This window comes from Corvus moneduloides, chromosome 13 (genome assembly GCF_009650955.1).
Source record: "Corvus moneduloides isolate bCorMon1 chromosome 13, bCorMon1.pri, whole genome shotgun sequence".
Classification (NCBI taxonomy): Eukaryota; Metazoa; Chordata; class Aves; order Passeriformes; family Corvidae; genus Corvus; species Corvus moneduloides.
The window spans coordinates 9,047,751-9,069,936 of NC_045488.1; the positions used below are offsets into that span (position 1 = coordinate 9,047,751).

Below are 22,186 nucleotides of genomic sequence, written 5' to 3' on the forward strand. Positions count from 1 at the left end.
TTTCAAAAGTATTTCTAGTTCACACTAATAATCCTTCAGCACTGGTAAAAGATTGGGATTGCAATGACACCTAATCACACTCTGGCTGAGTAGGTGTTTGTGACCTCCAGACTTTCTTGTCTTGTGTCATCTTCCTGACCCTCAGGAAATGCCCCAGCGATCCCCTGGGGTCACAGGTCATGATTTTGACCCACATGAGAGAAGCTCCAAATCTCACCATGAACACTTGCACCTCAGATGTGGTCACACTTATTAGTATGATTTAACTGTGCAAAATTCACAGCCTCACTTTAAATCTTTGCCAACACTCTCAGGGTGCCTCGGTGGATCTCTCCCACTGCCTTTTTTAGAGGAAAATTCATGTCTAACACAAGGTCTCAGAGGGGCGAGGCCACCTCAGATCATGCAGCACTCATCCACACAAACTCACAGCACAACAAAAAACCAACATGGTCCCCCCACACAGGTTGGAGCAAACACCCCGTGACCCGTCTTTGATGGCTCCAGTGCCACTGACAGCTAAATCAAAAGCCAGCTCATGAGATGGTCTCCTGCTTTCTGCCAATCAGAAATCACGGACTTCTTGGACTACGAGCTGCTTCTGGACAACCACGTTTTATGGTCAGGAGATCATTTTCCCTCCCCTCCCTCTGCTCCTCATTTAACATATTTCTTTTGTTTGCCTCAGTTTTTCCACAGCCTCCCATGACTTGCTCCACTGTTTAAACACACATGGTATGAAATAACATTTATTTGTAAGAGGGTTTTTTGGACTCCTCTGTACCCTGCTAACGTGTCCCTTTCCCAAGTCTCCCTCAGGTAGAAGTGGTGTTGGACTATCAATCTGGTCACCTTTTGGCTAACAAGGTGAGAAAAGACAGGAAAGAGGCCAGACATCTCTATTTTCCACAGATCCAAGAGGATAAGTTGCCAGTGAAAAGCAGTGTGTGAAGGGTATTCTTGTGCCTGCCTCTGAAATCTCCCCATAAGGGAGCTCCACAGCTGGAGTGGCTACTGCTCTCAGAATTTAATGCCCAAACCCTCTCCCATTCAGCCTTTACGAGGGTGAAGTGGTTATGAGCCTAAACGTTTTAGATGCAGTGAGTTTGTAGTCATGCCACACATGATTTAGTGAATAACTGATGCAAGGCAAAAAGATGGCAGAGCTCTGGGATCTAACAGCTGTGCAAACAGGCTAGAGAATTTAAAATTCAGGAAGCTGTATCTCCAGGAAAGCATTTAAAGGAAAAAAAAATCCCTAGTGCCACATCTGGTGGCATCAAATTGTCATTATGACATGGTATTTAAGATGATTTAATGGGTTTATTGCTGAGTAAGAACCTTGGAGTTTGCTTAAACTACTGTGCATTAAAAGGATGTAACTCTTTAAATGATATTCTGACAAAGTACTGCCTAAAGAGTTCATTATGTTTCAGGAACTCACACATATGTACATCAGCATGTGTGTATGGAAAAAAAAAGAGTTCAATAGACAGAAATTTGATCAAGAGCTGCACATCACACACGTGTATTTCACGATACTCTACACAGATTCACGTGTTGTCAGAGATACCTTGAAAAATTCATTCACTCCTTCTCTGTCTCTATCTCCTACACATCATACATCCATACAGCAGACAAGATTTCTGTCCACCTTAATTACTTCTCACTTAGGGCACTGAATCAATGGGTGGTTTTGAAACAAAGGATTCAGCTACTCAAAACAGCCTGGGAAAATGCCCGGGAAAGGTTACTGGTTATAGACAGCTTCTAAGAAGAGGTGTCCAGAAAAACAAAAGGTGTCTCTGTTCTTGCTGAATAATTTTTATGTGACTTAGTGTTTCTCTCACCTTTAGTTCCCAGAACAGTTCTCATTTCCTCTGAATGTTCTGACTTCTTATCTCAAACCCTTTCAGCTTGTTGATTTTAAATTCAATCTGGTTAATTCAAATTCAGGGCACGTTGCTCCTGAAGTCTTTCACCGTTTCTGATTGCACAGAACAGCACTGTTAATGCTACAGGGTTTTGTCAGCCAGGAATGGTGCAAACTTCCTTTTACACTTCTTCCTTTCATATTAGATAGACACGACACATCATGGGCCAGCCAGACAATCTTGTGTTGGGTGTCTCTGTCAGGGGGTTCTCCCTCCACTGACTGCCCATAGAATCATAGAACCATAGAATGGTTTGGGCTCCAGGGACCTTAGAGAGCATCTTGCTCCAACCTCCCTGACAGGGGCAGGGACTCCTTGCACTAGACCAGGTTGCTCCAAGCCCCATCCATGCCTGGCCTTGGACACTTCCAGGGATGAGGCAGCCACAGATTCTCTGTGCAAGCTGTTCAGATGCCTTAAGCGAACAATGAGGATCACCACCTGTGAAACTGTAAGATGGAGCAGATTTGTCCACCTGGACAAATTCCTGAACAATTCCATCAAGTCACCATGAGCTTTTCCATCATCTGTAGCAGTTTTCCACCATCCACGCATTTGGCTTTTTACATGTGGGTAAACTGTCAAAGCACAGTGTGCCCCTGGTAGTCAATGCCATGTGCACAAACAGGGAAATAAAAAGGGCAATTTTGCTCTGTTCCAGGCTGAATTTGCTCTTTAGACAGCAGAATTGGCCCAGACAAGATGACATCAGACTTCTGCAGTGACCTGCCTATGCTGCTGAGGAAGAGATGTGTCTGCTTCAAGGGGGGGCTCCTGCTGCTGATCCCTTGCCTGTGATTCCCCCAACAGGTCAGGTCTCACTCTTGCCAACAATCTGCCCTGTAACACTTGGCTACCTGTTCACAACTCTGGCTATAATTTCTACATATCTTTAACAACTTATATTTATTTTTCTTTTTTTTTTCCCCGGGCAAAATCCATCTCTTACAAAGCAGGAGGGTAGCTGAAGTTTGTTCCTTCTGAAAGCAAGTCAGCTTCAGCTCAAAATCAGAAGGGGTCTTCAACGGCCAAAGGGTTCTTTTTCTCTCCTTTTTTTTCAGGAAGGGTTTGATAGTGAATAATTGGAAGAGGGAAAAAAATCACCTCGGGTTGTATATTGCCACTTCCTCTTGCATCGTGGTTAATGCAAACCTTTGATTAGCCTGCTGAAGAGACCACACATTCAATAATTTGAAGCAAAAGGTTAATGGTGTTATTACAACTATTATCCCTTTTAAAATCATTATCCTCTTGTTTTTTATGTCTCTATTACCTTCACCTTTCCATGAACCCACTTTACCAGCTGTTTCCTTCCGTCATAAAGTTTGCTGAACATCATCCTAGGAATAGGATAAATGCCATGTTTTATCAATCAAGCCTAAGGGAATTCTCAGCTTCTCATAACCCAAACTGTAAAGGGAGATTATTACAAATTTTCTATTTTGATTTTTAAATTGGCCATGAGTGAAATACATGCTTAATGTCAAGGTGCACAGTGTTGCCATTATGACACCATTTTTCTTGGGAAGTTTTACACATCAGCAAAGTATGACAACTGAAGGCTTAGAAGCAACTAATCAATTATCATTAATTTCAAATAGGTTCTCCATTTGAAGGACAAATAGCGTCTAGCAAAATATACAGAATGACTAAAACAAAGAATGAAAACGTGATGGAGGTGATAACCAGCCCCATTTCTAAAGCATCTTAGCAACCCAGCACCAAAGTCCTACTGACTTTCAGGCAGACATTTATCCCTCAAAGTCAAAAATGTGAATTAACTTCCTAAAAATTTTAGGGCAAGATTGATTTCTAAATCCATGGCAGTGTCTCAAAGGTATCTAAAAATGCTCCTTTTTTTTCCAGAGACACTAAGAGGATCCAGATTGCCTAACTTCAGTCTCTTCAAGTCAGTTTCTCCATCAGCATTTGAACTAAATCTTTGCTCTTTGTAATTAACTTCCTGGTGCAGTTGTTTTACAGTTGGCATCTCCTGTCATCCATTTTTCAGATCCTGTGGACACCAACAGTCAGTGTCTCCATGAATTACACATCCAGCCCAAGTTCCATTGGGCCTGAAAGAACTTGTATAAACAGAAGAAATTTCCAGTGAACCTATTTAAGTTTAAAAAAATGAAGTGTGGAGGGAAATTAAAGGCCTTAAAACAATCAAATTTTATAAGTGCCCAGACTTCATTATGCCAAATAAAACGATCACACTCTTTCTGGAATTTGAAAAGAATCTGTTAATGCCTCTACATAAAAATACATTCTTTACAGAATGGCAGCAGAGCAGCATTTACTGAGCTCTTAGTAAAATAAATGAAGTGCTCTGTGATTGCATCCTTTGAACACGGAAAAATACAGGTAAAGCATACTAATGTTTTCCAACAATAGTGTCTATCAGAGAAAAGCTGTGATCTCTGCAGATACTTAAGCAGAACAAAATGTAGGCTCTGCCTATGCCATTTTTATAATCATGGATGCACAGCAGAAGTTAATGCCTGTATAACTTAGAGCACTGGTGGCAGCACAAGTTAGACATTTTCTTTTCTTTTTAAAATTTGGAACATTTTTGCTACCAACTTCTGAGTAGTAATTCATGATGAAGAAAGGGGAAAATCTGCCACATGAAAGATGTAATAAGAAGTAAATTCTTACTACAAAAGTCCTGTGATTGACATGATCTTGTCATTATCATTGAAAATAATCTTCTGGTGTGCTATAATGACAAGAGGATGTGTAATGTTATTCTGATACAAGAAAAGCCTGTGTACATTCATTGATCCAAAGAATTCTAATTCACCCTGTGGAGGAAGATAAGAATCACAACAGCAGGCAGTTAAAAGTCCACCTAGCCCTGTATCCTGGCTCTGACAATGCCTAATATTTCATATTTCAGAAGAAACTGTAAAAATAGTTTCTTCATTGTGTGCATGTCTAAAATGAACAGTATTAATGGTGTCTTCTCATCTCTCAGGCTTTTCACAGCCAGCTGACCATTGGTGGCTTCCACAACAACAGTTACCATGGCAAGTGAGTTTGATGTGTTCTCTTTTTCTTTTATATTTATATATATATGTATAGCTGCATGGCTGTAACACACAGATGCATGGCTGTAACTGAAATTATAAAGTCCTAACCTTTTCTTACATCAAAGGATATGTTGTGTACTTTACTTTAAAGGGAAATACTCGCCTAATGAGCCATGACAAGTTCAGCTTTTTCATGTCTGTTTTAATCACAGCTTGAACTGGTTACTGACAAACTTCTCCAAGAAATGTTGAAATATTTTTAAATGTGGTTAAACCACTAGCTGTTTTAAAAAGCCACCAGTTTAAGCACAGACTCCTGGGTTTTGGGAAATGGGCCTCATGATATAAGGCATAAAAGATTCCAGTTCTTCAGCTGGAATTCAAGGAAAGGTTGAGAGAGTGATAACTCTTGACAAGCATCTAGAAAAATTCTGTAATGGGAATGATTCAACCTCATGCAAAGTAGCCAAAAAAAAAAAAAAATTTACTATTTAGAAAACAGTAATTTCTACCTTGAATTAAGAATTGCCTTGAAGTAAGATGAAAAACAACAGTAGGGACTAGAGAGAACCTGTTTTCACGTCTTGGCACCTTTATGGCAAGATTCCACATCTTTCTAGAATGCTCTACTCCAGTGTTTGTAAGAGTCTTTGCTTGTAAGTACATGAAGGGGGAGCAAGATGTGACTGAAAAGGTCCTGGTCTCCACAGAGCCAATGAAACGATTTGAGAGAGATTCAGTTTCACTTCCACCACAGGACACGCTCACGGAAGGTACAGCTCTACCCTAAGACAATCCTTCGAATCAGATTTCATGCCTTGGCCATAACTGTAAGAGGACTTTTCTCCCACCGATATGTCAGTCAGCTTCCATCACTGGGGGTGTTCTACCTCCCTCCAAAGCACTGGAGCCAGGAGCTCCATGTCCTCTCTTGGACACTGAGAATATCCTTGGTTCATCCAAGGACATGCCTTGCTTATGGGTCCAAGGTTATTCTGGTCACTAAATTTTAGGGAAAGGTTGCTAAAAAGTTGGATTGTTTTGGGGTAGCCACTCTTTTCTGCCTTCTGCTGCCATCCAGGGTTAATTTCCCTCTCCACACCCCTCATCAGTGACAGTGCCCTGCTTTCACTTGTTCGTCTCCTGTGCTAAGCACTGCTTATAATGGCTAAAATACTGTCTTGGGCTTTAAGTTTGAGAAAAAGCATGCGAGGAAATCCTGTAGCAGCTGTAGCAGCTTGTTATCCTGGGTTATCTTGACTAGATGGACTTAACTCTGAGCAGTTATTATGAAACTCCAAACCCTCCCACAGTCCTATGAGGAAAAAGGTTCCACATCCTGGAGAAACCTTGGCTACTCCAGGCATAGGAGGTCCAGTATCTAAATGCATTTGTACAACTTTCCTAACATCACCCTTTCTCTCTTAATATCCCACAATCTGACATCAGGCAGAAGCATCTGACAACGCACACATCTTAAGGACAGAATCACACTGTGTATACACCTCAAACCATGCTGAAATAGCAGCAAAGGCCAAATAACCCTGTTCCAAGTAAAAGCACACATTCCCATTAGCAAAGCTCCACTGTGATCCCAGGCCCTGTCCTGCCCATCACTCGTGTTACCTCAGGCTGCTGACTCCACTTTCCATCCATTGTAGCTCTTACTCTACATTCCCTTTTGACATAAAGCATTCCATTATCTCCATTTCCTGCTGAGGTAATACCTTTCCTAATCCTGGGCAACAACAACAGCCCAGGTTGTGAAAAAAAGGCTTCACATGGAGCACCTCTGCATCTGCAATTACTGTGTTGCTGAACCATATCACAAAGCTGATGGCTTCACCCAGATGCTTCCAGTAAATCTCTGACTTGGAACAATCTTTACAAAGATTCTGAATATGCCACCTGTGTTTTCTCAGAGTTATGATCCATGTCATTGCTTGGTGTGAACTCGTAAGGCTGAAGTGGCACCACAAGGCTCACATTCCTGTTTACAGGAATGCTCTGCCAAAAGGTGAGTTCAGATCCAGGCATGCATTTCCCTTCAGTGTGAGGTTTTCTGGTATGAGATTCAGGTTCATCCTGGGTTCAAATTTTTTCAGTTTAAATTTTTTCAAAAAAGCACTTCACAAAGACCTCAAACCCTCAAATTACAGCCCATAGTAGGAACCAGCTAAAGCAGCACATAACTAAGAACACGAATGAGTTTGTTAATTCCCCTTTCCCTTTCTGGCTTCATTCCCTTGAGCTAGAACACCAAGCCACGATCCACACATGAATAATGCAGCTGCTGTTTAAGAGTTGATTCAACAACAGAAATTTGTAACCTCTCTCCGTGTCAGATATTTATAGGAATGTTCCTGACCACCTTGCTTTGATGTCACTGAAATGCAGAGGGGTACATGATACAATTGTAGGAAGCTCTTCCTCCAGAGGAGCACTTCCAGAAGGCCACTCTAATTGTGCAGGAGCCACAACCCCAATAAATCTTTCTGTCCTCAGGGGACAGCAGGATGAAGAGAAGTTCTAACCACATCCATTATTCTTCTCTATTCACACTCCTTGCAAAGCCTGTAGCATCTGTAAACATCGAAAACCACCCTGGAGCAGTCCTCTGCTGCCCAGCTGAGTGCTGGATTTAGATCACTTTTAGGTGCAGGAACCAGCTGTAACAGATTCTGCACTCTGAATCACTATATAAATATTTAAGTAAACAACAAGTCGCTCAAGTGTTTTCTTTACCAGTGCATGAAGCAACACGATGGTCCATCACGTGCTGGGATGCAATCCTAGTGCACGGAACTGGTGCACTGGGGACCTCTGTCCTGTGGGCCTGCTTGGTGCTGCCACCTCATGAGGTGACAGAGAAGGTCCTGGCTCTGCACTGCCACTGAAGTAGAAAGGATCCCCTGCAGTTTGCACCACCACCCTTCCCTTGGCCCCAGCCTCTGGAGGCAGGGATGAGACCGACCTCTCTGAGCCCTCGGAAGGTAAGGATGGGACATGTGGCACTTGTGTGAGCCAGTGACTCAGTGCATGAGTCCTGATGGTTTGGGTCTCTGACAGCAACCCCATGCAACCTACTCTGTCCTTTCTCTGCCTCAGACTTCTACATGGGCTGCCCTATTCTCATTTAAGATTTTCCATTTTCCAGACATAACCTTGAATGAAGATTGGTCTTTTGGCCTTCAAGGCAATTTTGCTTTGTCAGACTGGGCTGTGTGAACTAACACCTGCCCAGATTAAGCTCTCAGGTTCCTGGGTCAGTATCTCAGTATTTGCTTTTCTCAATGCACCACATACAGAACAATCCTTAAAAATATCCTTCCTGGTGTTTTACACACTGGCTGTAGTGACATATCAGACTAGCTGGGCAGCAGCACTTGGAAAAGCATCTCTGGCTGCTCTCAATCTCTTCTCTGTAAATGCCACTTAATTGTCTAAGAAAAATTTGGCTGACCTTTCAATTACTGGTAATAAAATAAAAGCAATAAAAGACTCTCCACAACAGCAAGTGTCACCAGCACCCATTCGTTGCCTTCTTGTGCTGATTGGGAGGCCAGAGAGAATTCATGCTCCACTCAGGGCTGCATTTCTGGCACAGTGCTGATAAAGGAACTTGCTGGTAAAAGTCCAGGGACTAAGGAAATAAAGGAATTGTCTCTCATCCCTCCCTGTCCTGACTCCATAAACAACTCCAGAAAGGATTTCTGGGTATCTGGGGCAAAAAGGCCTTATAATCTGAGGGGTTTTGTGGAACTCCAGAGCCTGTAATATCTGCTTTCAGGGGTAAACATTGCTCTCAGCCAACTGCTTCCTAACATCTGTTAAAGCCACTGAGATAGCTGAAATTCTTTGCAGATAAAGGACGAGGTAAATGGACAAATCCCCCCTTCCATGCAGAAAAGTCAGGATGGGGTTTGCATACTGTTCACTCACACACATCCTGTCTCATGGCTCTTCCACTGAACTCAGCTGCAGCTCAGACACTGGGTTTTTGCCCGTTGTGTTTGGTACTGGCTAAGAAAGATGCTTGGATGGGTGTTACAGCACAACAATCTCGAATAAGAACTCCAATTTGTAAATTAGCTGTTAGCAGCTCTCATAAACACTTTCCCAAGTCCTCCTCCAGTAGCAGAAATAGCTCTTCACTCTCTAAACTGCCAGGCTATTGATTAAGAACAGAAAGGCTTAGTTGGCAAACTCCTGGTGCCTGACTCATGATGAAGAGCTGTGTCTCAGCTCCCTTCGAGCAGGAAGAGCACAGCAAATACTCATCAAGTTTCTCACTTCCTTCCCAATTACAGCTTGGATTCTTGAAAAACAGAAACCTTCTTGGCAGAAGAAGCTGTTACTGAGACCATTTCTTATCTTATATCTTCCACCTAAAAAAAGAGTTTATTTACATATCACATGTCCTTCCCGTTGTGGAAAGTTGGAATCGATTCCGTACTTTCCAAAACTCTTCTGGCAGGTTCAAGCCCTCATAGCCTTATTTTCAACATGTGCACTGAAATGAGTTAAAATATAATTACTGCATGTAGAAACTATCCATCTAAATTCAGTGACCTGACCACAGCAGTCATTTCTAAATTAACCAGCAGAGCCAGGATATTACCAGCTACTGTAGGAAGATGTTCTCCTAGTTCCTTTCCCTTCATGATGAGCCTGTGATTATTGCTAGAGCTGTTCACAGCTTTGTGGATACTCTCCAAAAAGACCTTTCTTTGTGTATTCCTTACTCTTACAGGCTAATTTTTGCATTATTTTAACTTGTTCAGGCAGCTCTTTCTTACAGAATCCTGAATAAAGTGGCAAAATAAGTGGAATGAATATATAATCAAGCACGTTAATGTATCTCTTGCTCTTCCACAGCAACGCCCACAGTCAGATAACCAGTCACACATAAACACCCACACTGTGAGTGTTCATCTCCTCTTTCTTCCTTCTGGCTTGTCAGAGACTAAAATAGTCATGTGGTGGTTTCCACCATTCATGCTAGAACGTCATTGTGTGGGTCAGTTAAAATGCCTCAAACACCAAAAAGATGGGTAGATGACAAAACTAATTGCTCCGTAATAATTACAACAAGTTCTGGCTTTTAAATCTTGCTTGAAAAAAAAGATATATTAAACGGCAAACAAACATCTGGAACAAGTGTCACCTGACTGTGACAGAATGTGCCTATTAACTGTGTCCTCTACAGGCTAATTGCTCGAGTTACTGAAGCCTCCCAGCTCTCTCTGATTCTGGGTAATGTTTTGTTTCATAAGCAATTTGCCATGTTTATTCATTTCCCTATCTCACTCATTTCCACTTGCAAAGAATAAAAGGGAGGCAACATTTGAATGGTCTCATAAACCCATAAGAGAATTAATTACTTTTATACTGGATCTAATTCATGTAGGAAAAAAGGGAGTTGTGGGATTTGGATTTTTTTTCCCTTTGCATCATACTCTCAAAATCAGTCTGCACACACACACATTGTACCTAATGAAATTCATCAAATAAGCAAATATTCAGGCTGCACATCCAAGCACGGTCTCTTGGCTGACTACAAAACTAGCCTGATACTTGTCAGTATGAAAAACGTCATATAAGGAAAAGATTTATGCAAAACTAGTCAAGTCTGAGTTTAATTAAACTAAAAAAAGTACCAAAATAGCACAATTTTATACACCACAATTCCCAGCTACAATGCAACATTTGCAGTTTCTACAAAGAATTATTTCAAAAGCACAAAGGGGTGTGAATAGCCAACAATTCTTTAAATATTCAATCAGCCATTATCAAAACACAATTATTTTCTCTACATAATTTTCATCACGATTTGGGGAACGCATGGCCAAAGGTTGAAATAAAGCCCATGAATTCACCCTATCTGTAACCACGTTCCTTTTCCCCGGGTCACTATCGATTAACACGGATGTGTGCGTGAACCTGTAGCCAACAAAAGGTGTTCCAAAGGCCTACCTGGCTCTTGGCAAGGACAGCTGCTTCCTTACTGAAGGAACTCTAAATACGAGGCTACATTTCACAGGACACACAGGGGTTCTGAGAAAGCCTAGAGTTATCTCATGGGTTATTTAAAAGCCAAGGCTCTCAGTGTGGAAGACAAGTTTTGCTAATTTCAGTAATTAACTGAGTCAGCTGGGAAGCACCAGGCCGGTGTTTTGCAGCGCCCCAGAGGGATGGGGGAATGCAGGAAGATGCAGCTGTCAGAAGCTTCAAGGCAGGCAGGTGACTCAGACCGGGAAATGACTCCTTCGTCACCCGTGGAACTCCCGGCACATCATCCACCGCACACACCTCCAGGAAGATGCATTGCTGCCAGCTCGGGCCATCATAAAACACAACAAGGCCAAGAGCAGCATTATTTGCAGTGTGTATCTAGTAGAATCAAAACATTTCGGTTTGCAGCACGTCTTGGACTGGCTGGAGGTGGGCGCGGAGCTGTCGCAGCCTCACCACTATCGGAATGATGATTCTGGCCGCGCCCGCCCATTCAACTCAGGTATATTCACCACTCTTTCACTGTTTGCTGGGGTTTCCTAAGCTTCTATTTCTAAACATAACAGCAACACTTTGCATTTATTCTTGTGGATCAATCTTCGAAGTGTTACCTATGGATGGTGTGCCTAGGTGTGACAACACGCAGCGGGGGTGCACCCACTTCCCTGCCCGGGGACAAAGCAGGGTTTTAGGAGCAAGTTCTTGAACGAGGCCGTTTCGTGCTTTACACGGCGCAGAAACGCACAGTATTTGTGGGGACACGAGGTTTCCACGCTGTCCAGGACTGCTCATTTACAGCAGAACCCCTTCACCTCCCGCTCCTCCGTGGGGAGAGAAAGGGCTTCACATAGGCAGGCAACCCGAGGTAACCTCCAGGCAAAGCATGGGGGGAACAGCAGTACCACGTCGTTTTTCCGTATTTAAAAGCCCCAGCCAGCCCAGCTGTCAGCGGGAGAGGCTGAGACCGACCCAGCACAGCACTGCCTCTCCCTCCCCGAGGGACACCGAGAGACAAGGTTTCCCCTCAGCGCGGGGTCACCAAGGGCACATGGCTTGCGCACAGCGCTGGCAGGCAGTGACCAGAGGAAGTGGCACAGCGAGCGACACGACCGCCCAGCTGCCTCCCTTGGACACCTCACAGCGGGCCAGGGCTGAGGGGTGTGCGGGCGGTGAGGGGTGACGGCCCCGGCCCCGCCCCTCCGCTCTGGCCCCGCCCCTGGCCCCGCCCCGCCCCTGTTTACCCACCGGCTGTGCACGTGGTGGCCGCGCCGCACCATTGGCCCGCGCACCGGGGCCCTGCCGCCGCCCCGCCAATCGGCGCGCTGTCCACGCGCGCCTGCCCGCGCGCGATTGGCTGCACCGCGGCGATCACGCAGCGTGACGCACTCAGGGCGTGCGCCCGCCGGACGACCAATGAGGCGGGGGCGCAGGGGCAGCCCGCGGCGAATGGCGGCGCGCGGGGCTGCGGGGCGGCCAATGAGCAGCGCGCGGGGGCGGGACGCGGCGCCGCGGGCGCTGGCGGAGACGGGCGGGTTTAAAGCGCTCGGCGAGGGCGGGCGCGGTTCCCCCGCGGCCGGGGAGCGATGGCGGCGGCCGGGCCGGGCCTGGGGGCCGGCGGCGCGGTGAAGACGCTGGCCCTGGTGCTGGAGGACGAGGCCCGGCGCGGCGGAGGCGGTGGCTACTGCAGCGGGGACACGGTGTCGGGGCAGGTGCTGCTGGAGCTGGCGGGGCCGCTGCCGCTCCGTGGGCTACGCCTGGAGGCCGCGGGACGGGCGCGCGTCGCTTGGAGCGAGAGCCCCGGCGCGGTGTCCGGGGCGGGCACGTGGGGGGTGGCGGTGCGGGCGCCGGGGCCGGGGCCGCGGCGGGAGGCCGAGGTGCGGTACCTGGACATCCGGCAGAGCCTCCTGCGAGACCCGCCCGAAGGTGAGGAGGGACGGGAGGCGGGCGCGGGCCCGGTCGCTCCCGCAGCCGCGGCGGAGGTGGGACCGGAGGAGCGGCGCTGCGGGAGCGGGGAAGGGTGGCGGGGCTGCGGAAAGGCGCCCACGGTCGGCAGCGGGGGGGAGGCGGAGGGGGAACGCTCCGGGTGGAAATGGGCATCGGGGCCCAAAGAAATGCGCGGCGACCGTGGGTGCCGGGGCACCGACAGGACAGCGCTGGCACCGCGCTCAGCCGTGTGCCCGGGGAAGCTGCCACTGCCTCATCAGTGGCCGCGCGATTCCTGGTACGGTGGCTGAAAAACGCGGAACGGAGCCGGAATAAAATCCGCAGCACGATTCCCTGCGTTGTCTGGGTTTCCTGCAGAGGTTCGGCCCTTCTGTGGATTCCGTGGGTCCCTTCCGCGCTGGTTGTGCTGTACAAGCAGCTGCTGGGAAGCTGCCGTGGAAGACCCTGGAAGCAGTCAGGCTCATCCGATGGATTAAGGAAGCAGAGGAAGCTCGCTGTTGCCGAGCTTTGTCACCCAGACAGTGCAGCACTATGGCACCATTGAAAAATTAAAGACAGAACAACGACATTTTGTTCTGTAAGGGTGACATGCAGCTCAGCCTGATCTGTAGGGAAAGTAGATTCAGGCCTTGAGAATTGTGTAACAGTAGGCCCTACATATGAATAAATGGGGAGCTCGTATATTTATAGTATTTCTTCATACTGACCTTAAATTGCAGTTTTTTCAGCACAGAAGTTAGGTTAATTGTTAATTGGAAAAGTAGATTACTTGCTGTCCTGCTGAAAAGAAACTCACTTTATGCTTTGGAGAAGCCATTTTGGATTAGAAATTGGCCTGAGTCCTGAACTGAATCTCAAGGTCTCCCATGTTTCCTTGATTCTTGTTTTTCATTGAAATCACAGCATAAATAAAGCATGGGCTGCAGTCCAGAACCCACTGGGATCAATAAAAACTTTGTGCATCTGGGTGTTTTAACACATAAATAACTTGTAAAAGTGTCTCCTTTGTTCTATTTCTGGAATAACTAAAACATACTATTCATTCTTATCCTACAGGTGAGGAAAACTTAGTTCTTCTGGATGGAAGACACGAATTTCCATTCAGCTTTCAGCTCCCTCAAGAGTAAGTTAAATAATCCAACCTGAAGGGATTGTGCTGGATGCTGCTTGTAGTGGAACATTACCTTAATGTAATTTGACTTGTGGTTTTTTTAGTATCAGCTTTATATACTTGTCTTAATCAAGTGCTGCACAGAGAGGCCTTGTTTCCTTTAACTTCCCCAAGGCCCTAAAAGTACAAACTGTAAATTGGGAAATGTTTGTGTATGCAGGAAGTGTTAATGTTTAGAGCTGAATTATTAATTGAGGGTAATGATTTTATGACTGCTTGTTTCAGACCTCTGGTGACCTCTTTTACTGGGAAGTATGGCAGCATTCAGTACTTTGTGAAAGCGGTTCTGGAGAGGCCTGCAGTACCTGACCAGAGTGTGCAGACAGAGCTCCAGGTCATCAGCCATATTGATGTCAGCTCACCAGCTCTCTTGGTAAGAGGGTCCCCCACTCTTCCTCTCCTCCCCTGTAAAACCAGCTGCAAATAAACCATTTCCAAGCAGCCATAACCCTTCCCATGTAATTCCAGAGTGTCATTTCCTGACTTCTGGAAGCATATAAGCTCCCTAAGCTTTTCTCTATAAATAGATGATCTTAGGTTGTGTGAATAGCAAGCAGAGTGGTTTTTTTAATACCATTGATTATATCCCTGCTGGCAGAGATGTTCCTGCCAAAAAGTTAGGCAGGCTTCATAATAAGGCTTAATAATAGTAATGCATGAGCGCAGAGTAGCTACTCTTACCAGAGCAACTACATTCACAGGGCTGCAGTGTCCTAAACTCTACAATAATAGTAGGTTGAGGAACAGTAATTAGAGAAGAGTATTAATCATGCTCAGCCTGTCATTTAGGCTCTGGCCATTATGTTACGTATCCCTGCATTTTGCATGTCGTTTTCTAACATGAAGTGTGTGCACGCAGCTGCTCCAGAGATCCTTTCAGTTATTTCCCTATGACAGATTTGGCCACATTAAAGCATTGAGTTTTTAATAATCACTGGAAATACTGTAGAGTAATAAGAAAGATCAGGCATTAAGTAATGAGAAAATAGGCAAGATGGAAGCTAATGAGCTGGATTCTTTTATCTCAACCCATATTACGAAAATAATATAAAATTATACCTTGCACTTTCATGATAGCAACTGGATCTAAATGGTTATTCATTTAAATATGAATGAGTAATTTCTGTTTTATTTAAAATGGTGGGATAATTTTAACATCATGACGTGAACGTAACTAAGAGATGTTTTGAGCAGGCTTTTTTTTTTCTCCTTCATTACATGCTTACATTTTAATCCATTCTAGAGAGAACTTAGGGTATTTTGGCAGTGACATCTGTAAGCAGAATAGCCTTTATATTCAGCAGTTAGGAGTCTGAAGGCATCATACCCACATTGTGTAAGGACAGAGCAGACCATAGGGTACTGCGCAGGAGAGGCCTGTGGGGCACATCAGGAAGGCAGTGCTAGTCCTAATGGATTCCAAGGCTACCACCAAAAGTGCAAAACAGCAAAGTTTTTTCATTATAATAAAATACAAAACCAGTTTTCATTATGGTATTGACTGGGTGCTACTGCCCAGTAAATCATTTTGAGTAACTTTGATCCTGGGCTTGGACCCTTGATGTGTGCTTGTGAGTTTCTTCTAATGAAAATGTTCAGGCAGTGTAAGTGTCATCTAATGTGACAGTCCTTGAATAAATAAGATGGTTTTTTTCTTGCCCCTAAACTTCTGGGGGGTTGTGTGGCTTGTAAATAATGAAGGTGCATCCCCTTAGCCCAGTGTATACATACATTTATCCTTTGTTAAGGATACAAAGATAAAAACAATTTACCTACCTTAACTGTTAGTTGTTCGCAGATGAAATAATTCTGCATTCTTCTGCACTGAGGAACATGGGGATAAACACCACAGTACTCCATGAGATCTTTAAAAAGCTAACGTTGAAGACAAAGCACATGCAAAGACACACTGGTCTGTGTTACTTAGTCAGTACAGTCTAAATGCAGACTGGGATTTCAAAGCAGAAATGTCCAGATTGTCAAACCTTGGTTCCATTTCACATGGTGGCAAAACTACAGTTGCACTGAGCAGTTCAGGGATTCAGATGAAGTGGGTTTTAGAGCTGGATTGCAATGACTGATATACATAACACTAAACTGCAAGTGATTAAGAGCTTCATCCCATAAAATGAAAAATACTCTGTATTTTATAGACACCTGTTCTAAGAAGTCAGGAGAAGATGGTTGGCTGTTGGTTTTTCACCTCTGGGCCAGTGTCTCTCAGTGCCAAAATTGAGAGGAAGGGATACTGTAATGGTAAGAGTAGTTACCTTAAAAATGTATATATTAAGCATCTAATAGGTTTGTTTTTTCTTTTAATCTCAGTGAAGCCAACACTTTGCAGTTCAAAGAATAGTTCTGTTTAATAGAAGTAAATTAAAATCTATATGAATTTAATTTTTAAAAAATCATCATGTCTTTCCCCTTGGGAATATAGAGTGAAAGGAAGTCCTGTTAATAATCTTATGGAAAGTCCATGTACATGTGAGTGTAAAGAACAACAAAATGTTTTTATTTGGGATAAAATACCTAATTGGGGATGTAATTAGGTTTTTACATCATACTTGTGTAGGTTCACACTTTCATACGCTTTAGCAGCTTCTCTTTCATCTTGATAACATTAGATACATTGAAGAAATAAAACATCTTGAAATTAATTTAGTAATATATAAGAGAAAGATTGGGGCATAATTTGCAAATAAAGCTTTTATAGCTTGTTCATACTATTCTTAATGTTTCAAAATGAATCACTGTTTATGTGTAAAACATAGTAGGTGGCTATAATTCTGCCTGGATACCACTCTGAAAAAAATAAACTGGCTTGAGGAAACTTACCAAGTATTGTTCTCATAACACTGCAGATGATGTACGTGCTGTGTAACATGCTTTGATACTCCCAGAGGAAAGTTGGTAAATACAAATTATTCATTGGACTTTTTCTGTCTCTAAGGGGAAGCCATCCCAATCTATGCAGAAATTGAGAACTGCTCTTCTCGTTTGATTGTTCCAAAAGCTGCCATTTTCCAAACACAAACGTACCTGGCCAGTGGGAAGACAAAAACCTTCCGTCAGATGGTTGCCAATGTCCGAGGAAACCACATTGCCTCTGGGAGTACAGATACCTGGAATGGGAAAACTCTGAAAATCCCACCTGTATCCCCATCTATACTTGACTGCTGCATTATTAGAGTAGAATATTCATTAGCTGTAAGTATTGGGTTTTCAAATATGCAAGCTTTGGATACTGCATTCAGTTGGGAACAGAAGAATTTACTGAGTAGCTTTTAGGTTTTTGACTTGGGAACAACAATAAATACAAATCTAGGGAAAGGTGTCCCAGCCATTGGCAAGGGGATTGGAACTAGATGATCTTTGGGGTCCCTTCTAACCCAAACCCATTCTGTGACTGTATGAAAAATAAATATCATAAACTATATACATGAGAGAATGAAGGTCACAAAGAGATTCTGAGATGGAAAGACAGGAATAATGTGGAAAAGGGAAAAATGGTACTGAGGAAGATGCAGCTTAGTTTCAGACATGCAGAGATTATTTTGGGAAAGCATTTCAAGCTGAATGGGTTCCTCAAGTGATTCTTTCCAGAAATGGGAAGATAAGGCTGAAAGTCAAGTGCATAATCAGTTTGTCAAGATGGCTTTATTGTTTAATGTCACCTAGAGACAAGTTACAGCCAGAAGGAAGCTGCTGAAAATTAAGGAAAGCTGCCACGGTATTAGCTAAGCATATCTGGGATGACAAGGCTCTTAATTTTTAAATAATTTGCAGTGTAGGGAGTAGGGCGGCTTTTAAGAGCAGCATTCAATGGGGTCTCATGATGTTTTTTTCTTTTGTTTGGGGGTTGTCACATAGGTGTATATCCATATTCCTGGTGCTAAGAAATTGATGATTGAAATGCCTCTGGTGATTGGCACTATTCCATGTATTGGATTTTCAAGCAGAAACTCCAGCATTACCAGCCAGTTTAGTATGGATATGAGTTGGCTGGCATTGACCATGCCTGAACACCCTGAAGGTAACAAATATATATTGAACTCTCTCTAATCCAGCACAGTACTGTCTGCAGCAGATGGGTGCAGTGCCAGTTTAAGGGCACTGCCAGGGATGTAGGCCACGGAAGTATGATTCGTGAGAAGTCTTAAATCGAGATCCAAAAGGATTGGTGAGGTTACCCTAACTCCAGCCTTCCTGAAGTCTCTCTTTACCCCACCTGAGTGAAATAGCTAACTTCTGATAGTGGGAATATTCTTCTCATTACTGAATACATCTTGATACAACACTGGTTTGCTGCTGGGGTTGTCCTAAAAGCACAGCACTTTCTGTATTCCTGCTGAATCACCTAAGCTTACTGAAAACATAATTTCAGTTACAATATTTATGACTACAGTGCACTTCCAATACAGTTTTCATGGTCCTGGATGTACTGTAATACAGCTGTTGTCTTGCTGTGAATAGTTTGAAATTTGACAGTACCATCTCTTGTGTTTCAGCACCACCAAATTATGCTGATGTAGTGTCTGAGGAAGAGTTTTCCAGACATGTTCCTGCTTACCCACCACCCATTGATTGTGAGGAACAGTTGTGTTGTCCTGTCTTTGCTTACATACAAGAGTTCCGGTTTCAGCCTCCACCTCTTTATTCAGAGGTAAGAAAACAAATAGCAGGTGGTGTTTTTATTGTCAGATGGCAAAAAAAAAACCCCAAACACAAACCTAAATGCAGGAATTGCAGGCAGTAATTGTTGTCTTCTCTCCTTAGATTGATCCACATCCAACTGATGTAGAAGAAATGCAGCCCGTTACATTCATGCTCTGAAGAGGATTTGTAACAAGAGCATCATTGTGATGAATGTCTTAATCTTTCTGCTGCTTAAGCTGGTAGTGCAGCTAAAAAGGAAACAGTTTTCTTTATCAAAACCTCATTCTGTGTACAAGAAAGGCAAAGGAAAATGGAGAAGGAGGTATGAGCACGTTTGGTGATAAAAGAGAACCTGCTGGATTAGTCTGCACAGAGGATAACGGGAGCAGCCAAGCTTGGGATACTTGAGAAGTACCTGAATATACTGAAATGAAAATAAATCCATGAAATACTGAATGTTTTCCAAAAAGTGGATACACTACACGAAGTACGAGGAGGAGATGTGTGGATCTTCTGAAGAGAAAAGAATTTCTATTTTGTTTGCAACACTCTGGAAGAATGTACATAGTGTTGTTCAGAACTTCTGTAGTAGAACTTGCGTAGTAGAACAGAATGTGGGGTAAGAAAACATTTCCAAAAGATTCCAGTGTTCAAGGGGCTTCAGCTTTGCACTGTCTGCATTCAAAAAAGGAACACTACTGAAACATGGAGTGAAGTCTTAACTTCATATTTGATGGGAACCTGCCCTTCTCACGACTGCCAAGTGGTACTATTTCCTCATTCATCATGATCCTGAAGACACCCTGGATGACAGGATGGCCATTACACAATATTATGAAGGCAACCATTTCATGAATGCAAGACGCAAGTATGAAACAGAACAGTGAACTTTGAGACAAGCTTATGCACTATGCTTTCTTTCAAGGGATTTCTTAAGGGAATTATTCTAACCTCTTCTACTGTGAGTTCTTCTTCTGCATCTTAAGCCTATGGATAGCATGATAAGGGGAAGCATGGCAAGGGAAAAACCTTTTGCCAGCAGCAGGTATACTTAGCAAAATGGACAATATTTATTTATTCAAAAGCCTTTATAAGCCTACCTCTGTTTTGGATATTTACTTACGGTCAGATTTGAGACCAAAAAAAGTCTTGTTAAAGCTCCAGTATACTTCAAGGTTCTAAAAGGGACCCTAAATGGTTTCTGTGGTTAGTGAATGAGATAAGAGGTGTAGGGAGAGGTGTATATATACCCAGAATAGACATAGCTTATAACTGAAGTGAAAGCAGATACCAGGGGAACAAAGTCCTCTGGTAATGGCACAAAGCTTTTCATTACTCCTGCATTTTTGTCTAAAGATCTATTGTCAGGGGCTGCACTAGTCATTTGCTATCCATACTATATTTGTTGGTGTGTTTCCTTGTTTGTTTTTGTTGTTTAATTTTGTTTTGGTGCAATATTTTAATGTTTTCTTCCTCAGGTCATTTAGAATAGTGAGAGTTCGTTGCTGCTAAGACTGAAGGCACAGCATTTACTTGCCCTTGTGCTGCCTTCATTTAAAGTAGAATGTTTGCTTCCTGCCAGCCATCAATGGGATAAGTAAACAATCACCAACAGATCACTTACAGGAGCAGAAAACAGCATTTCAACATGCACGTTTACAGTCCTGTCTTTGAACTACAGGGGATTTCGGACTACTAGAAATACTCCCTATGTCTTACAGAAGGGTTTGGGGTTAAAACCCGGTGCTTTATGTGGTAAAACAGTGTACTTTCTGATACCTACAAAAATAGTGATTTGAGTTTCCTTCATTTCATCAATAACTGCAGTTTAAAGAAAGTCTAAATGGTTTTTTACCAAATCTGTCTTCACTTAAGAAGCAGGGATTTTTCTACAGGCATACACAGATATATATTTTTAGTCTTCTTTTAGTATGACTCCCTTACATTGTCTAATTTCTAGCACTTCACCTCAAATCACTTTGGCATCAGTGTGAAAGACAGACTAGTGGAGATTCACGTTTCCAAACTGCAGTTACTCCTTTCATTTGCAACATTTAGTATTTAGTTTTCTATAGCAAATGCAGCTTAAACCAAAATTTGAGTGCATGATTTAGAAAGGACATTCTAAAAATGAGTATTTAAGTCTCAAGATGTAGCTCTCATGCCTTTTTATTTGAGTGAGGGCCTGCCCATACAATCGATGCAGGATTTTCATTCACATCATCTGGAAAGGGAACAAGCATCTTTTCCTTAAACAGATACCATTACAGTTACTTGAAAAGTAATGTGGTTGTGTATTAACTTGCATGTTAATAATTTAAAATCTTAGCTTAAAGAATGTTAGGTGCTTTTCTGGACTGTAATACCTGATAGGTGATGTGTGCTACCTGGTGTAATCATGGTCAAGCAAACAACAGTATGAAGGGTAAAGATGTGCTTTCCCCCCTCCCCTCCCCAAAAATCTTTCAGTTGTTTTTTATTCTTCGCAGATAAACTGTGGCCTTAGATTGTTTGCTGCAAAAAAAAGTCAACTATTACGTGTTTCTTAGGAAGCACACATGGCCCTTCAAAGGAGGGGTGAAAACAAGATTAAGTTCTGCTCTCTGGCACTTGGCTTAGTGCAGAAATTGATCCTTAAAAATAATTACTGTTTGCACAATAATAAGTTCAATATGCAGGGGCTTTGTTTTGATAACTGTGAAACAGTTTAAAAGAGACAAAATAAAAAAAGCTGTTTAACATACAGGAACATGATTGTATTTTGTACTAATGAATGAGCCCCATGGGCTCTTTGTTAATAAAAATGTCAAATCTACAGTGTGCTGATCATCTCTGGTTTGGTGCTATGTCAGGAAATACCTGAATTCTACCCTACAGATCTCTAATTCCTCTCTGATCTGGGAATTAGGCCTTCATCTGTCACTGTTTTAGTTCCCTGAACTGTTCATAACCAAGAGCTGGAACAAATTGATCAAAAAGGGCCTACTCCCACCTGTAGTTATTATGTAATAGGGGCTCTTACCCATAAAGATGGAAGGATGTGAGTTCTAATTGGATTTCTCATCTCATATATTAATCTTAGAGGATATTTCATTGTTTCCTTTAGACAAGATCAGAGCAACAAACTAAAGATAAATACATCAGAACAACCTTATAACCAGAGTGCAGAATGACTTAAGCAGAGACCCTGCTAGCATGGGGAAAGAGGTGACAAACTGTACCGACCCTGCTCACCTGTGCCAGGCGTGAGATGATAAATCTCCATCAAGGTCCTGCCTCCCAAGGATTTGAGGAAAAACAAATGGTTGATTTCTTCTTCCTGTTTCCACTTTTGAGGGAAGATGGGAAATTTCTCCTTGGAAAGTCGAGGTGAAGATGCTGTTCAGGATCGTGGAATCACAGAGTGGTTTGGGTGGGGAGGGACCTTAAAG

At 43.2% G+C, this 22,186-nt stretch overlaps 1 protein-coding gene across 1 annotated transcript in view; it reads left to right on the forward strand.

Annotated features, from left to right (window-relative positions):
- ARRDC4 (arrestin domain containing 4) overlaps positions 1–21,572 on the forward strand; it is a 40,196-nt gene extending 18,624 nt beyond the window's left edge. The window contains exons 2-9 of the mRNA XM_032123175.1: positions 12,536–12,907; positions 13,985–14,051; positions 14,325–14,472; positions 16,253–16,355; positions 17,050–17,306; positions 17,970–18,132; positions 18,608–18,762; positions 18,876–21,572. Of these exons, the coding sequence (XP_031979066.1) occupies positions 12,536–12,907; positions 13,985–14,051; positions 14,325–14,472; positions 16,253–16,355; positions 17,050–17,306; positions 17,970–18,132; positions 18,608–18,762; positions 18,876–18,932 (1,322 nt within the window). The 3' untranslated portion in view covers positions 18,933–21,572. The remainder of the gene's footprint in view (positions 1–12,535; positions 12,908–13,984; positions 14,052–14,324; positions 14,473–16,252; positions 16,356–17,049; positions 17,307–17,969; positions 18,133–18,607; positions 18,763–18,875) is intronic.
- Positions 21,573–22,186: the final 614 nt, after the last annotated feature.